General features: G+C 38.7%; 1 protein-coding gene across 50 annotated transcripts in view; it reads right to left on the reverse strand.

Moving 5' to 3' along the window:
- ANK2 (ankyrin 2) overlaps positions 1–24,044 on the reverse strand; it is a 676,765-nt gene that overhangs the window by 131,933 nt on the left and 520,788 nt on the right. For 25 of the 50 annotated variants that reach the window (XM_089302899.1, XM_089302898.1, XM_089302897.1 and 22 more), the window contains 3 exons: positions 7,455–7,553; positions 3,299–3,484; positions 2,836–2,859 (listed from right to left, as the gene is read on the reverse strand). In XM_089302899.1, the coding sequence (XP_089159025.1) occupies positions 2,836–2,859; positions 3,299–3,484; positions 7,455–7,553 (309 nt within the window). The remainder of the gene's footprint in view (positions 1–2,835; positions 2,860–3,298; positions 3,485–7,454; positions 7,554–24,044) is intronic. The other 25 variants (XM_089302912.1, XM_070047718.2, XM_089302907.1 and 22 more) reach the window with 1 other exon arrangement.

The raw sequence follows: 24,044 nt of genomic DNA on the forward strand, positions 1-24,044 counted from the left end.
TGAGCCACGGCACCAGCCCATGCATGGATTTCAAAATGTTTTATACTCAAGTGTGAATAAACTTGTCTGTCTTTATTTTGAGAAGCAGATAGAGAGATAAACAGATAGACATAGAAAAAGCACTCCAGTCCACTGGTATACTCCCCAAATGTCTCTCCAAAGACCAGGACTGTGCCGGCCAGAGCCAGGAGCCAAGAATTCAATCCAGGTCCCCCAAGCTGATAGCAGGAACTCAATTACCAGGACCATCATGGCCGCTTCCCAATGTCTGCCCAAGCCAGAAGCTGGAGCTGTATGCCAAAGCCAGACACTGATCACAGGTTCTCCAATGTGGGACACTGGCCTCTCAACCACTAAATCAAGCACCTGCTTCAAGTAAACTTACCAACTAATTTCATTTTCCACAAACCTTTTGAAGTTCCCTAAATTACCTAATATATGCCCCTGTTTTCTATTTTTTCACTACTTAATAAAAGATAATGGAGGGCCCGGCGCAGTGGCTCACTTGGTTAACCCTCCGCCTGCTGCGCTGGCATCCCATATGGGCACCAGGTTCTAGTCCCGCTTGCCCCTCTTCCAGTCCAGCTCCCTGCTGTGGCCCGGGAAGGCAGTGGAGGATGGCCCAAGTGCTTGGGCCCCTGCACCCGCATGGGAGACCGGGAGGAAGCGCCTGGCTCCTGGCTTCAGATTGGCGCAGCGCACCGGCCGTGGTGGCCATTTGGGAGGTGAACCAACAGAAGGAAGACCTTTCTGTCTGTCTCTCTCTCTCACTGCCTGTAACTCTACCTGTCAAATAAATAAATAAAAAAATCTTAAAAAAATAAATAAATAAACGATAATGGAGAAAAAAGACCATTGATTATCATATCCTTCAATTTTCAGGTTATTTTGTATTATTCTATTGTACTTGAAATGTGATGTATATGAGATTATTTTTTAATACATATTTTCTAAACTATAACCATTGTTATAGTTTATAAGCTATAACATAAGCATTGACTTAATATACAGGCTTTGGCAATTTCATTTTTAAAATGTCCCACATAAGCGTTTATATAATTTAGGTAAGAAATTTTCCTATGTCATCATCAACATTAGCTGTAAATAATTCCTGAGTGTAGAGAATAAAACATAAAATAAGAATAATAGTTATCAATCCAGATCCCACAACTGTAGTCAAGATATTTTTATTTTGAATCTATGTGATACCAAACATTCACAGCAGAATGGAAGGAAGATCAGTCCATAAGATGGCGATTATCTTATCAAATGTCAAAATTTTATATTTCAGGAAATAATTGACTGGTTTTTTTTCTTTTTTTTTTTTTCATTTTTATCTTGATATTTCCTGTCATCCAGACACAGCTTGAATGCATGCCTGTTCAAGTTTCAATTTAATTTTAGGAAAACATATTGACTGCTGCTGGGTTATTTTCAAATATTTCAAATCAAATACAGTTATTATTTTTCTGATTTGCAAAGATAAATTAAGTTATGATCTGACAGCCTCATTGCCCATCTGGGATAATGCCTCAGAATGTGAGCCCTCTCCATAGAACTCTGCTCCAATTAGTACGGAAGTAGGGATGGAGGGGTTTCCTTCATTGTTATTCAATTGTCTTTAAAGGACTCTTTAAAACTCAGTGAGTAGTGAATATCCACCCTAATGGCTGCTTTTACCACAATATTTATAGACAATATTATTTCTAAAAAATTTATTTTAATCACTAAGGAGCACCTAAAATTTAAAGGTATTAAAATGAGTAATTAAGATCAATGTAAATGGTTTCAGTCCTGAGAAATTTCACTAAGCCATTGGGTTCTCCCCCACTCAGGTTTGGTTGTTTGTTTGGAGGGGTCTCTAACTTAGATTCCATGCACATATAAGGGATAAAAGAAATGACATGAATAACATATTGACATCTCAATAGGTAAATGAGTTACTAAGAAAGATATCAGTTTTAAAAACATATGACTCTCAGTAAAAACTCAAATGCAAATGTTCAAAGGTCCACCATTCCCCCATGACAACACACTGATCAAATGAGGTGTGAGTCTAAAGAACCCCTCATCAGAGTAAGCATACTACATAGTCTCTTGCCTTTGACAGTTTGCTAATTTTTCTACTGCAGAGTTTCAGCAGTGTTTGTGTCAGCATTTCTCTGTAGCAATGGTCAAGGAGCAATCGTGTGCATCTGTACACACAGTTATACATGCACACGCCCTACAGAGAGGCTTGGGAACTTAATGTGCTTGTGGACTGATGTGCTGTATTTTGGTATGTGGAAATAGATAATTTCATGACAAGAACTAAAGACTTGCAGGAAAAAACAAAGGCTTTGTTTATGTATGCTCAATGCCATTATTAATTAAATACAATGTGGTAAAGAAAAAACAGCATACAGGAAAACAAAAGAGCAACTGCCATCAGATAAAAACATAAAACATGGTGGCACAGAAATCACCCTAATTTCACTTTTCTAAGTTTTACTCTGAGATTTCTCATTTAGAAAACAAGATACCACTTCTCTTTGCAAAAAGTTAATAGTAAAGCTCATTCATTAAAATACATATTAAGAAGGAATTTCATTTCAGGCTCTACTCTAACAAAATACTTAAATAGTTTCACCAATTAAATAATGCTTCAAATATATGTTACATTAAATATATTTGAATTATCAATTTGCCTTAACTACGGGAAAATTTTCCAAATCAATTTTCCATTAATGGAATTTCTATTCATTAGTATGAATTAGTGAGCATTTTTCTAATTGGGTAGAAACAAAAAAATAAGTTAAAAAAAAGGCAAATTTTGGTATAACCACAATACTATACCTCTGTTGTCCTATTCACCATCATCTGAAGCAGTGTGGGGTAGAAAAAGAGGGAAGATATTACACAATGCAAAATTAAGGAAACAGTCTGCTCCCTGCAACTGGGTATACTATTCCAGCATGCCAAAACACATTCTAGCAAGAAAAGACGTCCCAAAACACTGCACAATACACTTTTCTTTTCTAGTTCTTTTTCTATTATTTATGGCTATAAACAGAATAAGGAAGTAGATTTCTAACATTTTGAACCCCATTTTTAAAGAAAATTATCTTGCATTTCATTTTTTTTGTTACTGTCCCCAACAGAAAGTCCCCTTCTTTCTGAAATACCTCTGAAAAATCATTGATTTCTTTTCATGACCAGAAGTAATTTTGCATTATCACCACGGCCTACTTCTTTATCATTCCCCAGGAGGACTTGGGCAGCCGGAGAGCGCCTTTCCACAAATGTGTTCAGCTTTTACCTTGGATTGTACGTCAGCATTGTGATCGTTCTGAAGCAGGAGTGCGGCAGATTTGGTGTCATCTTTCCTAGCTGCAATATGCAGGGCTGGCAGCCTGACTTTTCCTTTGGTGTCATTCTCCAAGAGGATGGCCACTGCCTGGTTATGTCCTTGCTGGAGCGCCACAGCTAGAGGAGTAAAGCCATCCTGGAAAACAGAAGGGAAGACTCTCCTGCTAACTTCTGGATATGTGGAATTTAACTCCATGCAGTGGTGCCTCTTGTTTTTAAAGTAGTGATCAAGAGAGACAAGCAAAATGATGAAATATTACTGTGAAAATCAGAAGCATATTACAGCTAGCTACTTGCCATACTGCACACAAGTTTAAGCAAATTGCTGTCCTAATTTCTAGTCTATATATTTTGAAAAACATCCTAACCATATTGCACAAAGAGTGTGCCTCATATATATGTTTACAATGAGAAAATAAAGAAAAGGATAATCCTAACTAATGCCTGCTATGTAAAGGAAAAAGTAGAAAGGAATAAGGAATGGAAACCAAATCTGAATCAATGATATATAATTTTTAAAAGATAAATGCAAATTTTCGAGGGAAATTACTTTTCTTCAAGTTATTCATATCATGAATGCACTATAAACTGTAATAAGAACTTAATTTTTCTTTTAGAAAAATCTTTTTCTTTTGGGATTTTAAACATTTACTTAACAGAATGGAAGAGTAAAGCATGTATTATCTTAACACAAAAAATGGCTTAGATTTAGGAACTTGTTTAGCACCAAATAAGTACTCTGTGAATGAGTAGAGCACAGACTTGTTATCATTTACATATTTAATCTTTATTAGCACTACAACACTGTGATAGTTAATATTAAAAGGGTGTATTTTTAATAAAAATTATTTATATGAAGGGAACAAATTTCATGTATTTCATATATACAGTTTGAACACCATAATGATACTTCCCACCTTACCCTCTTCCCTCCCTCTCTAACTTCCTCCCTTCTTTTTCTTTTCTTATTTTCTTTTAATTTTCACAAGAACATACTTTCTACCTACTTTATAATCACAAGCTTAACCTCCACTAAATAAAGAATTCAATAAGTAGTAAGTAGAAAAACCACTGTTCCTTAAGAGTATAGATAGGGCTAAAAGCAATCATCAAATCCCAAAATATCAATTTTGCTCATATTCATCACACTTTTGTACTCTGTATATTATCACAAATAAGGGACAATATAAGATATTTGTATTTTGGGGATTGGATTATTTCACTAAGCATTATGGTCTCAAATTTCATCCATTTGGTAACAAAAGACAGGATTTCATTATTTTTTATGGCTGAGTAGCATTCCATCATTTATTTCTACCACAATTTAACATCGAGTCATCAGTTGATGGATATCTAAGTTGCTTGCATATCTTAGCTATTGAAAAGTATGCATTTTATTAATTTTTTTAGAGATGAGGCATTTGCTTATAGAACAGAACCTCACTAAAAAGTTTGTTGTAACTTTCAGGAAGAAGAAAAGTAGAGTAAAATAAAAGTATAAAAGTGATATTGGAGGGACAGGGAAGTACTTTCAGAGAATGTAACTTTAGATCTCTACCATGTGGATTTCTTTCTAGTCTATATTGATGGTAGAAGACTGAATATTAGCAATGCTTAATTCAAGGAACGTAAAGAATTCTATGAAAGGAAACCCTCAATAAAGTTCAATAGCTTCATTTTCCATCATTAATTTACCTCTGTTGATTGCTATAAGGTACTTTATAACTTTAAGTATTTCTTCTCCAACATGGTTTTCATTGCCATACTGAGCAGTCCCGTAATGATCTGATTTTTAAAGTGGGCATAATGTCTTGATTACTTGATTACTTTGCTGTTGCAAAGCAGGGCCACCAAACAGTTCAGGGTAAGAGCCTTCTTAAAGTATATACACACATGTGCTCATGAGACTATTATGAAATATTTAGCAATATAACACAGAAAATCAAATGGCAACCAACCATATAGCACTGTAAATACTTTAGAGTTGTTATTTTTTAGAGTAATACACTTAAAAGATTTGTGCATATGTGTGTTTCTGGATAACAATTAAGGCTGGTGGCATTTTAATTAAGTTGATATACACTCCATTAGGGGAAATTAGTTTTAAACATTTTAATATTTTTTAAAAATGAAACAGGTGATTAGTACATGTGCCTACGCTAGATGGTCTACTACTTGAACTCTGGAACATAACATGATTGAAAACATTCTGGAAGATCAGGCTAAATCAATAATTTTGCACACAATAGTCAAATTTTATATAATTTAGATCATTAATATATAAAATTACATGTAGTGGGTGATATAAAAGAACTAGCCCTAACCCTAAACTCTAAATCCTAACTTTATCTGGCTCATTTGCACAGGGTCTGAAAGGCTCCAGAGGGCAGACCAAGGAGGCCTGAGACAGCTGAGAATGCCAGAGAGCTGCATCCCCTAAACCACAACTAGAAACTGTGTCTATCTGGTGAGTGAAAGAACTTTGCTGTAAAGGTTTCACCTGGCATATCTTTCTGCCGTCAAGGAAATAAACAAGCTATAGAATTGCTTTTCATGGCACAGTCCTCAGGGCTCTGGGTTCAGAGGTACAGTTTCATATTGTTGCTCAAGCTGTGTTTGCAGGTGCTCACATGCTACTCAGGAAGAGAATTAGTGTCTCTGGGGGTAAAGGGCCCCAAATCATAAAAATCACATTATATTCATGTGGCAAGAGTGTGAAGCCTGTGTGTGCCAGATAGAGAACATGAAATCATTTCATATTGGGTAAATGTGTTTTTCAATCATCAGCAGAACATGTCTCATTAGTAGTAATTTCTTGGCATTTTTTTCAAACAAATGAGAATAACTATCAAAAACTTACTGTGATTGACACCATGAAAAGCGTTATCTCACAAAGGGACTGTCAATAGGTTGAGTAAAGTTTTAATGACCTCTCCTTCCAATGCAGCTGAGGAGGGAGTTTATGCTTATTTCAACTAAAGAACTTCATTGTCCAGAAAGGAAGCCACTTTAAATATCAAAAATTTTCAGGCCATTTCTGGATTACTAGCACCAGTATCCATCTTTCACCCAGGCCAGGAGTTGTAAAATTTTTTCAGTGGGGTCGCATAATACAAGAGGAAGACTATAGCTTGCATACTCTGGTTGAAAGAGGTGAGGGGGGCATACTTATGCAGCTCATTACCACTCCTCTACTGTGTTTCCCACTCCTAAGCCACTGAAGGCCTCAAAGCATTTTCTTCTAGCTCACAAGCTATTAGAGAGTCCCTTAAAAATCATTGCTGTGGCCAATCACTGAACCTGCTCCTAGATCTGCCTGAGGAAAAATGAGAAGAAAAACTGGAGGGGTCTTCAGCATGTTTTTGGAAATGTGTATTAAGGAAAAACTATGCAGGGATTTCAAACTGTTTTTGCACTAAAATATGATTGACACTAAATACTAATCACTTAATTCCATTTTCAGAGAACTTCTTAAAGTACCCTCATACAAACCAAGTTCTTAGGTGAATATGCATAGGCAGGACAGTAATGTTCTAAGGGCCCCTGTGTGATCCAACTCCTTCAACATGATCTGAAGTCTTTGCAACTGGAGTAACTGTGAACAATCCATTCAGTTGTTGCCATATTGTGGTCACACAATCATGAATCATAATTCATGTTTCAATATGAACAGATATTTTAGTAACAAAGTCCTCTTGAAATTATATTAACAACTTATGAATTTTTTCTAAAGGTTAAAAATTGTTACCTTAAGAGATTATATGAGATTCCAACAGATAAAAATATCAATGAAAAGAAATAGGTAGAACTTACTGTAATGTAATTTTAGAAGGCTATAAAGCTCCCTAAACCTAGAGTATGGCAAAGTGATGGAAACACGACTTCATCTAAGAATAAGTTGATACAAATCTAAAATGAAGGCACAAATTCATGGAGCCATGTACACAAGCCTGGGGCATTGGTTCAGGGCCACTGATGTAGTTTGTAATAGTAACATGAACTTCCCTAGCATATGTCAGACAAGCAAGCAGAGATCATTTACAGATGAGTTTAAAGAAAACAGACAATAAGATCACAGAACTTGAGACTAGGGCTAGCAGTCTTACCTCTGTAGCAGTGCTCTGATTAGCTCCATTTTCCAGTAAGTATTTTACAACATCGATGTGGTTCTCTTGGGCAGCCATATATAAAGGAGTAAAGCCATTCTGTGGACAAGCAATCAAAAAGATGACAGCTTCGACCATTTGTAAAGTTTTGACCAGTCAACAATATAATACAGGAAAAAAACTATAAAGTAAACTTTTAAAATGGTGAAGCTATATGAGGTGTTCTCACACTGAAACAATGATCTGCGTATTTACTGTAGTAAAACTAGACAAAATTGTAGAGAACGAGTTCCCATACATAATTCCTAAAGGAGGAAATTATGAGGTAGAGGACATAGGGGAGAAATACTTCCTTAATTTTCTATCTTCATTTCAGTGCCAGGGATTCACATTTTTCCTCACCCAACACTTTGCTGGACTACAGTTCTCTTAATATCTGTAGCACATTTAGCATCTGAATATCTATATAGTCCGATCATCTATAGAACTCTCCTTACATATAGTGTAAGTGTAAAGTAGTACCTATATAATGAAAACATTATCTGTATTTATTAATTCATAAATATTGAAACAGACTACCATTATCTTGAATATGTACAGGTTGGTTAGCACCCTTAGTGATACACATTATTTATACCAGAAAAGTTGCAGAAAGATCATTGAGGTGGTATGCTTTATGATTAGCATCTTCATGCTATTTATAAGAAGTCATTCTGAAATTCTATCATTCATTTTCACATTCATTTATTTACTAAAATCCTTCCATTTGTAGGTAGTGCATCACTGAGAAAAATCAGACAGGTACATGCATCCCATGGAGCACAGACCATTGTAATACTAAAACATTATTATGTAGTCATACTCAAAAATTCTCTGAAATTTTATAACATGAGTTTAACACTAAGTTTAAGTTGCCAGTTTTTCCTTTCATTAGATGCTTAGGAATGTGTAATACATTTTTATGGAAAAAATCTCACAAATCTTTATAAAAAAGAAAACCTGTGAAACAAGTCATAAACTCTCAAAATGTAACAATTCTTTCAAAACTATGCCAGAGTCTTTAAACATAAATGATTATTCTCTCAAATTTTCCATGCATGAATGAGAATCATAGATGAGAGTTCAGGGATTTTTAAAACATTTATAAGAGGAGAAAAATGGGTTTTTTGAAATACAGTTTAACAAATCCTTCATTGCATAATATGGAAACATTATTCAAAATGGCCATGATTCAACAAAATATAAATACAGGGTATACAAATAAACTGAGCAAATAAAGTCATGTTTAAATTCAATTATAAAATAAAATCTGCAGGCTTCAAATGGTGGAGAAAATTTTAAAACTAAAGGAGAAATATTATAAGAGGAATGAATTAACAATGTTGTAGGATTCAAGAATAAATTGCTAGCTGGATAGCATATTTTTAAAAACACAGCAATCAGGTGAAGTCTGTATATTTAAAGAACACTGAAGAGGTGGCGGAAGGATGGAATTAGAGATTCAAAGGAAGGGAAAGCCAGAGAAGATGGTGAAAAACAATGAGTGGGTGTGGAATGGGGTTCTTTCATGACAAGTAAAAGGCAGGCATGCATTAAGAGAAAAAGAGCTTCTAAAAGAGTAAACCAATTTGCTAACATGCTCTCCTGTGATAGAATCTGTGGATAAATCAGAAAAAAGGGGGAATATATACAGGTTGCCAGGTCAGCAGGGGAAGGAGCTGTACCATCCTTAGGCCACTGCGTAAGAAATTCCCTGCCTTGGGTCCTTAGCAGTAGAGGGATCTCCTCTGGCTCAGCAGGGCACAGATCCCGGGGACAGCAAGGACATGCCTGCCTGACCCCACAGGTTCCTGGCTTGAAGATCATGCACCAAGCAGCCGACTTCCCAGAATCCCTGCCTAATGTCACCAAGTGTGCTTCCAATGCTCACCCAGACTTCTTTGCCACCCTCTGAAGAGTACGTCGGTTTATAAAGCCTTTGGTAGGCTGAATAATGCCTCCCATATAAATCTACATCCTAATCTCTGGGACTTATAATTATTACTTTATACAAGAACAGGAATTTTGGAGGTCTGATTAAGGTAAAGATCTTGCAGTGGGGAGATTATCCAATTGGACTTCGTGTAATCACAAAGATCTTTGAAACAGGGAGGCAGGAGTTCAGAAAGGAAAGAAGATGCTGTAATCTTGCTTCTAAAGATGGAGAAGGGGCCATGATCCAAGGAATGCAGATCTAGAAGCTGAAAGAAGCAAGGAAATGGATTCTCACTACAGCCTTCGTAAGGACACAGCAATGCCAGTATCTTGCCTTTCTCATTGTAACACTAATACAAAACTATGAAAAATAAATTAGAGTTTGTTTCAAGCCACTGAGTTTATAATAATTTGTTACAGCAGCAATAGGAATCGAATACACATCACTTGAGTTCTGCTAGGGAGGATGTGAGTAGACAACCACAGCTTCAACACGCTCAGGTTGTGCTGCCCACATTCACATGTGATGCTCCTGTGGAGTGGATAGAGACAACAGTGGAGTGATAAGGGGGGCTAGCTGTAGGCCAGGGACCCAGGACCAGCAATTCTCTCACCACAGTCCTGTGGGAAACTCCAGGGAGCCCAAGTTTAAATTTAAATGTGGCTATGAAGATATATTTATTAATGTTGGACATGCCAGTTTGTTATGTTAGCTTGATAAATAAGGGGTCTTCAAAAAAGTTCATGGACAAGGCACATTGCAAGAAAACTACACAGATTTCCACATTTCAATTTTGGTACCAAAATAAATAGTTTTAAGTCTAGATTTCCATGAATTTTTTGAAGCACCTTCATATAGCTTTCAATTTTCAAACAGATATTGTATTCTTTTGCACTCTTGTCCTGGTACCTGCAAGTGCTGCAGCTGGGATGGTGGGGTAGAGGAGAAAATATCCAGGCTTACAATACATGGCATACAAGTGTGACAGGGCCATTGTAAACTAGCATCCAGCCTCTTGATAAGGGCACGTCAGGAATACCATTTATGTGCCCTGTACCATAACACTGATGTGTGAGGGCTTCCCACAGAGGAGGGGAGCAAATATGACAAATAACAGAAATGAAAATGACGGATCTTCAGCTGTATGTTACTGCTGTGAGAAATGTTTTGAATATATTCCCACAAATTATAGTGGTTACATGTCCTGGTTTGTCTGGGATAGCCTGATATATGCATAGTAGCCTAGAGAAATTATTACAGCATCTCAGTTTTGATGTCAAATGACCTAATAACTTAAAACACCGCTGCAACATTGATATGGTGATCCTCATTGAAACTGAAGCAGATGAGGCTCAAAGAGTTAGGTAGCACTACCAAAGGCTCATAGCTAATGTAGTGAACTGGGAGTGCCAGTTCTTCCTGGAAGGGAGGTGGGGCTTTAACCTGTAAATGAATCCTCAGCCTGGCTATGTGATGGAATCTTTTGTAGAAACTGTTAAGAATATCTAGGAACTATCCTACCACGCTGCCCTACTTCACTGGAGTCTCACATGCAAAACCCAAGTCCACGCATTCTTTAAACACTCATGTTCTGAAATTCCCTTTAGGTGTTTACTATAGGGTATGCAGAACAGCTGAATGGTTTGGGGTAGGGAGTGCCACAGACATATTTGCATTTCAGAAAATTCATTCTGGTGAAAACAGAATGCTTGGCTGGTAGGAGACAAGAAAGGAAGTACGGACTTAGCATGAAGGAAACATGAGCCAAGATAACTTGGCTAGGAGATAAGGCAGCTGCTGATTGTCACAAGATGTGTGAGGTAAGGCAATAAACATTTACTACAAGTCCTAAAGGTATGCAGATTATTCTTTCCTAATTTGTTGCTAATTAGTCAAAAATAGCCCAAGTGAGACTGTAAATCATGCCTCTGGGTAAGCAGAAAAGGCATCAAGCACTGTGGCATAATAGGTTAAGCATCTGCCTGCAGTGCCAGTATCCCATTTGGGTACTGTTTCAAGTCCAGGTTACTCCACTTCCCATCCAGCTCCCTGCTGATGACCTGGGAAAGCAGTATTAGCTGGCCCAAGTGCTTGGGGCCCTATACCCATGTGGGAGACCCAGAGGAATCTTTGGATCAGCCCAGCTCAGGATGTTGTGGCCATTCGGGGAGTAAACCAGCAAATGGAAGACCTCTCTGTCTCGCCCTCTCTCTGTCTGTAACTACTCAGTGAACACATTTTACATGTGTAATATTATACATATGTTTATTTTTTAAATCATACATTAGATATAAAGAGAACATAGGTGAGAGAGAAGCCAACTGGATAAGTAAATTATATATATATATATATTTCTTTTTACAGGCAGAGTGGACAGTGAGAGAGACAGAGAGAAAGGTCTTCCTTTTCTGTTGGTTCACCCCTCAGTGGCCACTGAGGCTGGCGCACTGCAACCGGCGCTCCATGCTGATCGGAAGCCGGGAGCCAGGTGCTTCTCCTGATCTCCCATGCGGGTGCAGGGCCCAAGCACTTAGACCATCCTCCACTGTTAGGAAACTGGCGCAGTTGTAGCCAGGTGGCCGCATGGCCCAGCTACCTGAGCCAGGCTCCACCCCCATCCTAATGGGATTCGCTGCTCCTGCTTCCCTGCCCGCCCTCAGGCAAAGTTTTAAAAGGGCCTGTTCCTGAACATATGCTCTCTTGCCCCTTCTCTCCTGCTCTCTCTCTCGGTTCCTCTCTCCAGCCTCCTCCTCTGGTCTCTTGGCTCTGCTCTCCTCTCTCCTCTTCTCTGCTCTCTCTTCTCTCCTTGCTAGCTCTTCTCCTCTCTCTCTCTCTCTTACAGTCTCCCTCTCTTTTTCCTTCGCCGCCCCTTCACTCCGGTCTGTAGGGTGTTCCCCAATAAACCCTTTCCCTTTCTCCGGTGTCCGGTGTGCTTTGCAATGGCTAACATTAAGATATAACATCCACTGCACTCCTGGGCCATGGCAGAGAGCTGGACTGGAAGAGGAGCAACCGGGACAGAATCCGGCGCCCCAACGGGGACTAAAACCCGGTGTGCCAGTGCCGCAGGCGGAGGATTAGCCTATTGAACCGCAGCACCGGCCAGTAAATTATATTTGAAGGAAGTCACTGGGAGTGACTCAGTTTGAACCGAGTTACAAAAATGCTGATGTTAGACACAGAAGCAGAAAAGGTACTTCAAACACCGTGAGATGGCATTTAAAAAGAGCAAGCATATGAGGACCTGTAAATAATTCAATAGAGTCAGGGAAGGAGACTGAGATGGGCAGGGATGCCTTCCAGTCTGTCTTGCTGAAGAGCAGAAATTTTATTCTGAAAGCCTTGGGAGTCACTAGGTTTTAAATAGGAGTTTGAATGACCATGTTTGCATTTTAATGAGATTCCTTTGCCAGGAATTGCAAAAGGGCCTACTATAATCTAGAAGATTGGGGAAGAAGGTTTTTGTAATAATGCTTATGAGAAGTGAAAATTAGAAATAGTAACATGATTTTGGTATACTAAAATGTAATTTAGAATTTAGTATTCATGTATTTATAATTTAATAACTAGAAAGATTAGAGATAGTGTCATTCTGAATTATTTATATTAGTTGTCAGATTTGAATGTGAATGCAGGGGCTCAAGCACTTGAGCCATCCTCCACAGCTCTCTCAGGCCATTAGCAGGGAGCTGGATTAGAAGTGGAGCCACCTGGACTCCAACTGGTGCTCATATGGGATGCAGATGCCACAGGAGGCTTAACCTACCATACCACAGCACCGGCCCCAGCATCAGATACATTCCAAAAAAATTTCACCTAAGGCACTAGACAAGATGTTCTAAAATAAATTCTTGGGGCCTGCTTAGTGACATAGGAGGTTAAGCCACCACCTGAGACACTGGCATCCCATATGGATGCCAGTTCAAATCCTGACTACTCCACTTCCAATCTAGTTTCCTGCTAATGGCCTGGGGAAGTGGCAGAAGATTGCCCAAATACTTCAGCCCCTGCGGCCCGACGAGACCCAGATGAAGCACCTGGCTCCTGACTTTGGCCCGGCCCAGTCCCAGCTGTTGCAGCCATTTGGGAAATGAACCAGCAGATGGAAGATTTCTCTTTCTCTCTCTGACTCTCCCTCTCTTTGTAACTCTGCCTTTCAAATAAGTAACTATTTTTTTAAAAAATATTACAAGTCTGGAGCCAGCGCTGGGGTGCAGTGGGTTAAAACCCCAGCCTGCAGTGCCAGCATCCCATATAGAGTCCTGCTCCTCCACTTCTGATCTAGCTCTCTGTTATGGCCTGGGAAAACAGTAGAGGAGGACCCAAGCGTTTGGGCCCCTGCACCCATGTGGGAGACCCGGAAGATGTTCCTGGCCCCTGGCTTCAGATCAGCTCAGCTCTGGCCATTGTGGTCCTTTAGGAAGTGAACCAGCAGATGGAAGACCTCTCTCTCTCTGACTCTACCTCTTTCTGTAACTCTGTCTTTCAAATATATAAAGTAAATCTTAAAAAAAAAGTTACAAGTCTTAAAGAAATTCAAATATCTCAGCCAGATAAATACATAGAAAACGGCAGTACTTCATTATATATTACCACCTAATTAGGGACCTACCTTGAGTAATTTCAGTGATCAACCATAAGCTTAATCACACTGTCTGAAATACACCTTAACATGGAAATTGATTATAGAAACTTCAAACAGTATATAAATTAAGAATTCTGAAAAATACTCATTATTAGTTTATTTGTCCTATATTTCCAAGCCTATGAAATACATTTCAATGACCAAAAGAAGCTTCCTTCTTTTCCTAGATGAAAACGTTACAGCTGACAGGGAAGTCCTCATTCTACAGTTGAGATTTTAACCCAGAAATTGACAGCCAAGGAGACTGGCCAGTTACAGAGATCCAGGAGAGAAGAAGAGGTGATTGGAAACAGCAGGTGCAGAGATGTTTGAGACTCTTTCCTTATCCCTCTTATCTTTTAGGCCTCACAACAAATGTCACTCTCTGTGAGGCTTCCTTTAGAGCCTATAACAATGCTTAGCACATAGCAGGTATTCAATAAATTCTTCTTAAATGAGTGAATGAATAAAACAACAGAATTCAAACTCCTTTTTATGCTTGTGGTGGTCTTTAAGTACATCTGCAAATTCTTTGACACCTGTCCCTTCAAAAAATGAATTCTAATTCTCACCTCCCCACCCCTTGAATGTAGAACCTCTTGGTAGTTTGCTTCTAAGGCACGAATTATGGTAGATTGGATGGCGTGTAACTACTAAGTCTTTCTTTTGGATGCCTGCTCTGGAGGAAGTGAGTTGCCATGTTTTGGTGATGCCCAGACTGCCTATGGAAAGACTCACATGAGAAGGAACTGAGACCTCCTAACAACTAATAAAACTTGGAAGTGAGTCTTCCAGTCCAAGGACAGCTTTCAGACTAGCCCTGCTCAACATTTTTACTGTAACTGTATGAGAAACTCTGAGACATAGTTGTGTAAGTAAAGTTCACACTGAATTACTAGTCCACAGAAACTTTGATGATAATAAAAGTTTAGAGCTGTTTTAAGCAACTAAGTTTAAGGATAATTTGTTACACAGCAATACCTAGCTAACATAATGTCCAAAAAGTCCTATATGATCTGGCCCTTGCCTATCTTGACAACTATATCTCTTACAATGTACACTCTTAACATACACTGCTTCCCTTCTCTTGAGGAAAGAAACTCATATACTAGACAGTCATTTTCAAATTTAAATGCTGTATGATCAGGAGGTCTTAATAACTAAATAATTAAACATGACTACTCTATTCAAAGTTAACTGAATTATAACTGTTCAGCAATGTCTTTCCCACCCAAAAACTGCCAGGGCAATGTTTTCACACTGTATCGTGTTTCAAGTAGGTGTATTCTTATGTAATGCTGAGATTTAAGAGATTGCTGGGGCTGGCGTTGTGGCTGGGCTGCTGCCTGTGACTTTGGCAATCCACATGGGCACCAGTTCAAGTCCAGGCTGCTCCATATTCAATCCAGTTCCCTGCTGACGTCTTGGGAAAGCAGCAGAGGATGGCCAACTGCTTAGGCTCCTGCACCCATGTTTCTGGCTCCTGGCTCTGGCCTGGCCTGGCCCTGGCTGTCGCAGCTTGTTGTTGGGGAGTGATACAGCGGGTAAAAGATCACTCTATGTCTTTCCTTCTGTCTCTGTAACTCTGCCTTTCAAGTAAATGACTAAATTTTTACAAAGAAACTATTGCTGTTTTAAAGCACTACGGTAAAACAGCTGTCATCATGCATTCTCCTGCTTTATCTAGTATTAGAATCAGAAAGATTAGGTCTTTGTGTTACTAGAAAGGACTGGCTGGGGTAGGTAGCTTGTGTATATTTGCATAGATAAAGCAATCTATAAAGATAATTTGAAAACTACAGCTCCAAATCTGTGTATTATTATTAATTTCATATGATATTTGCAATTTGTCTTAGAGTATTATTTACACTCTTTATACTTACTGGAAAACACAGTCAACAAATCATATAACCAACTTCAACAGTAGAAAACAGGAATGGTCATAGTCACTCTGGGTTAGAATGTAGTAAAATCAGAATCTGCCTCCATAGCAGCCTCCCACCCTTTGCAGCCAGGTCAGTGGTAGGGTTTAGGTGTTTTCATACAGTAGAATTCCACAGCAGCCTTAACCAGGACATGCTGCAAGCCTCTCCATCAGATACCAGTTAGCACTGGCTGAGAATCACTACTGTAGTTAACCAAACCCAGCAGAATGTATCATCTCTGGATTAGCACCATGAGAGAAGGTTGGAAGCAATCCCAAAATTATCACCACGCTTCAAGGTCAGGATGATTCAAGTTCTTTCCCTAAATATATTGTGAATGCACAGCTGCAAAGGATATAAAAACACAAGGAGCACTAATCACAGTCACAAAAATAAGGACTCTTTGTGTACTCAGAGTATGTACTTAGGGCAAAAGAATAAAAGTTATGATTGCATATTTGGCAGCTAAGAGAGCATTTTATTAATTAATATGATGTATAAAATTTCTCAGATAATGTTAACATGATAAAGCTTAGCCAGAGTTAGCATATCATGAGTTATTTTAACCAACTTCCTCTCTTTCTACAGGTCGTCTTTAGAGGATCACAGCAAGCCTTTATATTAAGTAATATTAAAATTATCAATGTCCTCAGTTGTTCCAGGAAAGTTGAACTTTATGCAATATTTCCCATGTCATCTAGCTTCATCATCACAACTACACTATTCATTCTCTTTTGTGGATGAGAGTGACTCATGGTCATCCAAGGATACACCTAAGTGATGCAGCCAGGATAGGAACTCTCAGGAGCTCCAAACATAGTGCTCTTTCCACTCCCTTCAGCTTTACCCTTCAACCAGGATCAAACTGTCCCAAGAACACCTGCCTTTTTACTTAGTAGTTGTGTTAGGTAGGAAGTCAGTTATGAGCTTATGTGTGTGTGACATAAAGGCCTAAAGAGAAGATATCTATGTTCAGCATATGCTGCATCTCAAAGTCATCCTAATGGTGTTTCAGGGGCAGCCTGGTATCCGCATCCTGCCCTGCCCCCTTCTACCTGATAACCTGCCAGGTGGGGGGGGGGAGTCCCCACCCCTTCTGCCTGACAAATCTTCCACAATCTCCTAGGTGCAGCCCAGTATCTGCATTTTCCAAATACCCTGCTCTAGATCCCAATTCTCTAGGGGGTCCTGCCCACCCTTCCTCCTGTCTGATAACATTTGCATCCATAAAGTCCTTTGTTTCAGACCTTCAAGAGAAAACTCAGATAGAAGTTTTTCTATTTACAGCCAAAAAGCCCTTTGTTCCAAGAGGAGCAGAGGTGGGGAAGCAAGACCCATCTCCCTAACACCCCCCCCCCACCTCAACCGGACTGCGCGCTCAGCCCTCTGCCTCTCTGCTGAGCCTCCCACCTGGTCTGGCCAGGTGTAATCTCTCTACTCAACCATGTACCCTCGTCCCCCACCCCCAGTCCAAGCGACTGGGCACTCTCTCGGGTCCTGTCTGGAGAGGTGCCCATCCATCCTTACAGATGTCCCTTCCCTAATAAAACTTGCTATTTTACCTCCCACTACTCTCTGTCTCACGCCTGAATTCTTTCTTGCGTGAAGACAAGAACCCTGCAATTTCTCCGGTAACAGTTGGACCCTTAACCTTCTATCTACCTCTAAGCCTTTCATTAAGGAAAGCTGAAGGAAGCTCTACCTAGTGACTTGATCTGCCTGAGAAGGAATGCCCGAGTTCTCTTAGGCACAAAAATTTTTTAGCTTTATTTCCAATTGAAAAGATATTTAGTAGTATTGTTAGTGAGGAGAGAGGTCTAGACATTGTATTTGTTATTTATCCCTAAGTGTCCAGCAAAACAAACAGTTTGTCTTTCTATGACTCAGGGAAATTAAAGTTCATGTGGTTTAGGAAACATGCTTAAAGTTTCACACTGTTTCAGATGTGGAGCTGAAATCTGAATACACATGGAACGATTCTAAATCCCATGCTTTTTCTATTATACTATTCTGCAATGTGCTTTAACAGAAAATTGTACAGATGGTATATCATGCCTGGATATTATTAGTGATCAGAAATATAATTGAAAATGCTGTATTCCCATTGGGCCTAACATAATTCCTGTTTTCAGTTTCTTACGCATAAATAACCAAAAATAAACCACTTAAACTATTCTATGTATTTCAAGTTAATTGAGTGCATCCTACACATCAATCCAAACTAATCTTTCTACAACTACTTTCTTTTCTTTTTTCCTTTTTACTTACCTATGTATTTGAAAGGCATAATGATAGAGAGGACAAGTGAGAGAGAGAGAGAGAGAGAGAGAGCTCTTTCATAGGCTGGTTCACTCCCCAAATGTCCTCAACAGCTAGGACCAAGTCAGGCTGAAGCCAGGAGCCAAGAACTCCATCAGGGTCTCCTACATAGGTAGCAGGAACCCAGGTACTTGGGCCGTCAGCTGCTGCCTTCCCAGTGCATTAGCAAGAAACTGGATGGGAAGTCTAGCAACTAAGGCTCAAACAGGAACTCTGATACAGGATGCTGCTGGTGGAAGTGGTACTTAAGCCACTGTGCTACAATGCTGACCCCTCTAAAAAATCTGTTTTCAATAACTACTTTCTTTATATTGTAATTTTACCAACTGTGATCAGAGATCAGTTTTCATAGAATGATGATCAAGACCTTTTATATCTTCACCCCATCTTACTCTGTAAATCATATCAAAAGCAAATCTTTAATACATATTCTGTTGGGTTTCCAGACAAGCTGGTCACAGCAATATTTCTATACTAACTATACTCAATTCTGCTTCCTATTATTATTAACAATCTTTCCACTTAGAAGTCTTCCATTGCATATTCCTAACCACAGACTTTACCTAACTTTCAATAGCTAACTCAGGTCTTTGGTGAATTTTTCATTAACAGAGTTGAGCAAACTGCAATCTTTCTGTATAGTATTTAGTCTGGTAAAACAATTTAATACCAAATCATACTACATACTGTTGTTTGCTTTTTGTTTCTTATGTGTTTATCTTAACTTTAGGTGTAGTCTATATAGTTTTTAGTTTCTTTATTTTCATTTTATTTGAAAGTCAGAGAGACAGACATAGAGGTCTTCCCTTCACTTTTTCACTTCCCAATTGCCCAGAATGGCCGGGTGGAAGCCACCTCCCATGTGGATGTTAGGGACCCAAGCACTTGGGCTATCAACTGCTGCTCCCAGGGTCCACATTTGCAGGAAGCTGGACTGGAAGCAGAGGAGACAGCACTCAAATTCAGCATTCCAAAATGGGACATGGCATGTCAAGAAGCCTCTTAACTACTCTGCCAAAATCCTGCTCCTGCACACCTTTTGAAAGCAGCTTCCTCTCGGAAACTTCTTTGGAATCTTCCATAGAAACTAGCACTGTGCACATGATGAATAGCTGTTAATTAACTTATAATTTGCTCTTAGCTTTTTTGCAGTTCTTGATAATTAAGGATAACTTAGGGATGTGATTTTCTCCCTTACTCAATTTTAAAATTTAAATCTTTTCCTTAGTTTTCTCATATGTTTTCTTCTTTTCTCATCAATTCTCATGTTAATGTGATATTAATACAAAGAGAACAGATTCAATGCATTCACAGATACAATTCTGAGTATAGAAATTTAACAGGTGACTTACTACCACCTCATTGTACACTGAAGTTAAGGTGGCTACTAATGTTTTATTTATTCTCAAGTAACTCTAAAATCTATTTCACTCGGCAAAACTGAATGAATACCAAATTAAACTATGACTGAATAATTGTATTGTTAATGTCTGAATTTACAAACAAAAAATTTATGGCCCGCATGGCGGCTCAATAGGCTAATCCTCCGCCTTGCGGCGCCAGCACACCAGGTTCTAGTCCCAGTCGGGGTGCTGGATTCTGTCCCGGTTGCCCCTCTTCCAGGCCAGCTCTCTGCTGTGGCCTGGGAAGGCAGTGGAGGATGGCCCAAGTGCTTGGACCCTGCACCCCATGGGAGACCAGGAGAAGCACCTGGCTCCTGCCATCGGATCAGCACGGTGCGCTAGCAGCAGAGCGACAGCCGCGGCGGCCATTGGAGGGTGAACCAACGGCAAAAGGAAGACCTTTCTCTCTGTCTCTCTCTCTCTCACTATCCACTCTGACTGTCAAAAAAAAAAAAAAAAAATCTAAAGTGAATTTTTAAAAAATCATAGAGAAAGCAAATGAATTTAAAAAAAAAACAAATGAAATTTAAAAATCAAGGAAAACAACTTTTTTTTAATGGAATGCATATCCGAGCATCCGAAATTTAAAAACAAAATACTTGAATCCCCATGAGATCTGTCAGTGTATGTGTGTGTCTGCATTCCTTCAGATTATATGTTTTAATTTGTGAACTGACATGTAAAGTACTCTTTTCTTTACAGAAACCATTAAGTGGCAAAAATGATCACCATTGCAGGTGCAAGCAATCATTTCATTTGACTAAAGACTTAAACTTTCTGAATATGTGTCTCAGCTGATAAAAATTGCATTTATTAATAAACCCAAGGCTACTAGCTAGGGTTGATATAAGTGAAAGTAATGTGGCTTTAGATGAATTGATCAAAAGGAATAATATAATATTCTGATGTTAGATGCGATTTTAGAGACTTGGAGCAGAATTTAATTCTCCCAAAGATGGACAGAAATAAGAAATCTATGGGTAAGAATCCATTAAAATAATTTTTTGTATAATGTGTGAAAGATGTAAGATTGTCCTAAAAATTTGCATAGTCAAAATTCTTTGATCAATATTATATTTAACCAACATCAGAAGAGTAAGTAACCAATTAATTTATTTTTATTTTTATTTTTTGACAGCCAGAGTGGACAGTGAGAGAGAGAGACAGAGAGAAAGGTCTTCCTTTGCCGTTGGTTCACCCTCCAATGGCCGCCGCGGCCAGCGCGAGCGCTGCAGCCAGCGCACCGCGCTGATCCGATGGCAGGAGCCAGGTACTCATCCTGGTCTCCCATGGGGTGCAGGGCCCAAGGACTTGGGCCATCCTCCACTGCACTCCCTGGCCACAGCAGAGAGCTGTCCTGGAAGAGGGGCAACCGGGACAGAATCCAGTGCTCCGACCGGGACTAGAACCCGGTGTGCCGGTGCCGCAAGGCGGAGGATTAGCCTAGTGAGCCACAGCGCCGGCTCCCAATTAATTTTATACTGTGATTTAATCCAAAATAATTATTTTCAGTTTGCTTATTACCCTCTTTTGGGGGAAAACAAAAATATTCCACAGCGACTGCTATTGACATTTTCTCCATGTTATGGACCTGTATAGCAGAGTCCATGTGCTTGCTTTCAAAGGTAATGCATTGTTTCTTATTTCTAAGTTACTGGGTCAACTTACGAACATTTTTAAGGCATTTGATACATGCCAAGCAAAGCATACTGCATACTGAGGATCCAAACCTAGTAATCAACGTTATTCAGCAAATTGAAAATCTAGAAATGTATCAGATAATTAATTTTCAACCAGTTTCAATATTCAAATATTCATTATCTTTATGACAAAGTTTCATCTCTGTATCCTGGCTCCTAGCTTCAGATTGGCACAGCTCTGGCTGTTGCGGCCAATTGGGGGGTGAACCAATGGATGGAAGACCTCTCTCTCCCTCTCTCTCTCTCTCTCTGCCTGTTCTTCTCTCTCTACATAACTCTGACTTTCAAATAAAATAAAATAAAATAAAATAAAATAAATAAATAAATAAAAAAGAAGAGAAAGATGTTATATTAACTAGGGTGTCTTTAATGGAAAATAAGACAAAACTCACCTCATGCTTGTGTGTCTGTTTTGTACCTCCGATGACAGCTGTATATAGTGTATAAAAGTGACGGAAGTTCCCTTTGTACAATTCTGTTCCTAGATGGGATGTTCTAAGATGTTGTAATAAATAAAACCCAACTGATCATAAAAAAAAAGAATGATCATAATGAAACTCAATGAGATACAGAAGAAATTTGTGGACACTTCAATAAAATTAGGAAAATAATTCATGATAGGAATGAGAAATTCAGCCAAGATAGGGACTTGAACAAAGAAAAAAGAATTCAATGAGTCAAATTAAAATAAAGTTGAAAGCAGAACAGAACAGAAATAGAGAAGACAAAATATGTGAATTTGTAAACAAGTCCTTTGAAATATCTCCATTATATAAAACAAACAAACAAAAAATAAGAATGAGGAAAGTCTCTAAAACATTGGGATACCATTAAAGAAACAAATATTCAGAAAAATGTGAGAATCCCAGAATGAGAATCAAAGAGGACAAACATGGTAAACCTATCCAGTGAAATAATAGCTGGTATAATAATAGCTAGGAAACATATGGACATCCAAGGATAGGAGGCCAATAGGGTCCTAATTATGCATGACTAGAAAACATCCTCACCATTGCATAGTACAGTCAAATGCTCAAAAGTATAAGACAGAGAATTCTAAAAATTCCATGAGAAAAAGCACCAAGTTTCATTTAAGGGACAAACAGATTTTTTGGCAGAATCATTACAGGCCAGGAGTGAATAAAAATGAAAGAAAAATGCTGCCAATGAGGAACACAATAGTAAAGCTATTCCTACTAAGTGAAGGAGAAATAAAGGCTTTTGAAGAAAAGCAAAAACTGAAGGAATCCAACACCATCAGACTGGACTTACAAAAATGCTTAAAGGAGTCCTACATCCAGAAGAAGAAAGAAAAAAGAGAAATAACTGCCATAACGAAAACATGTGGAAACATGGAACCCTTTAGAAAATGCACTAGAAGAGCAGATATGCAAAAGAGAAATAGAAATCAATCTCACCAACAAATCAGAGGTTTAACACAAGAGAGGAAGAAGAAAAACAAGAACATTCAAAGCTAAGGGAAATTAACAAAATGACAAAAGTCTTTAGTTACCAAAAATAACCTGAAATGTAAATGAACTAGATTTCTGAAATAAAAGACACAAACTAGCTGGCTGTATTGAGAAAAAAAAAAAAAGTCCAACAATATGCTACTTACAAGAAACTTGCTTCACTATTAACAATCTAAAACAGGTTAAAAGTGAAAGGGTGCAAAACTATTTTCCACACACAAACAGAAGCTAAAAGTGAGCAGCAGTGACTATATTTGTATTAGATAAAATAGATTTTCAGATAAAACTATAGAAAGAAACAAGGAAGGTCACTATATAATGATTAAGGGATCAACTCAACAAGAAGATATAAACTGTAAATGTGTATGTACCTAAAGTTGGCGTACCCAATTTTCTAAAACAAATATTATTTGATCTAAAAAGTACAGATAAGCTCTAATGAGATAATAATGGGAGGCTTCAATACTCCAATTTAGTGGACAGATCATTTAAACAGAAAATTAACAAAGAAACATGAAATTATGGTATACTACAGACCAAATGGAACTAAAAGATATTTACAGAATGTCTCACCCAACAACTACAGAACACTCATTATTTTTATCACTACTTTGAAAATTCTTTAGAATAGACTACACATTAGATCACAAAACAAATACGAAAATTTTTTTAAAAATTGGAATCAAATCATGCATCTTTTCTGACCACAATGGAACAAGTGTAGAATTGACAATAACAAAACTTTAGAAACTAAACAAAGGCTGGCGCCGCAGCTCACTAGGCTAATCCTCCACCTGTAGTGCCGGCACCCCCGGGTTCTAGTCCCGGTTGGGGTGCCGAATTCTGTCCTGGTTGCTCCTCTTCCAGCCAGCTCTCTGCTGTGGCCAGGGAGTGCAGTGGAGGATGGCCCAAGTGCTTGGGCCCTGCACCTGCATGGGAGACCAGGAGGAAGCGCCTGGCTCCTGGCTTCAGACCGGTGCAGCACACAGGCCATAGCAGCCATTTGGGGGGTGAATCAACGGAAAGGAAGACCTTTCTCGCTCTCTCTCTCTCTCACTGTCTAAAACTTCCTGTCAAAAAAAAAAAAAAAAAAAAAGCCTGAAACTAAACACATGTATGGATACCGAATAACATGCTATGAATGAACAATGGATTATTAAAGAAACCAAAAG

This window comes from Oryctolagus cuniculus, chromosome 8 (genome assembly GCF_051225735.1).
Source record: "Oryctolagus cuniculus isolate XC-2025 breed Fujian yellow rabbit chromosome 8, ASM5122573v1, whole genome shotgun sequence".
In the NCBI taxonomy this organism is placed as follows: Eukaryota; Metazoa; Chordata; class Mammalia; order Lagomorpha; family Leporidae; genus Oryctolagus; species Oryctolagus cuniculus.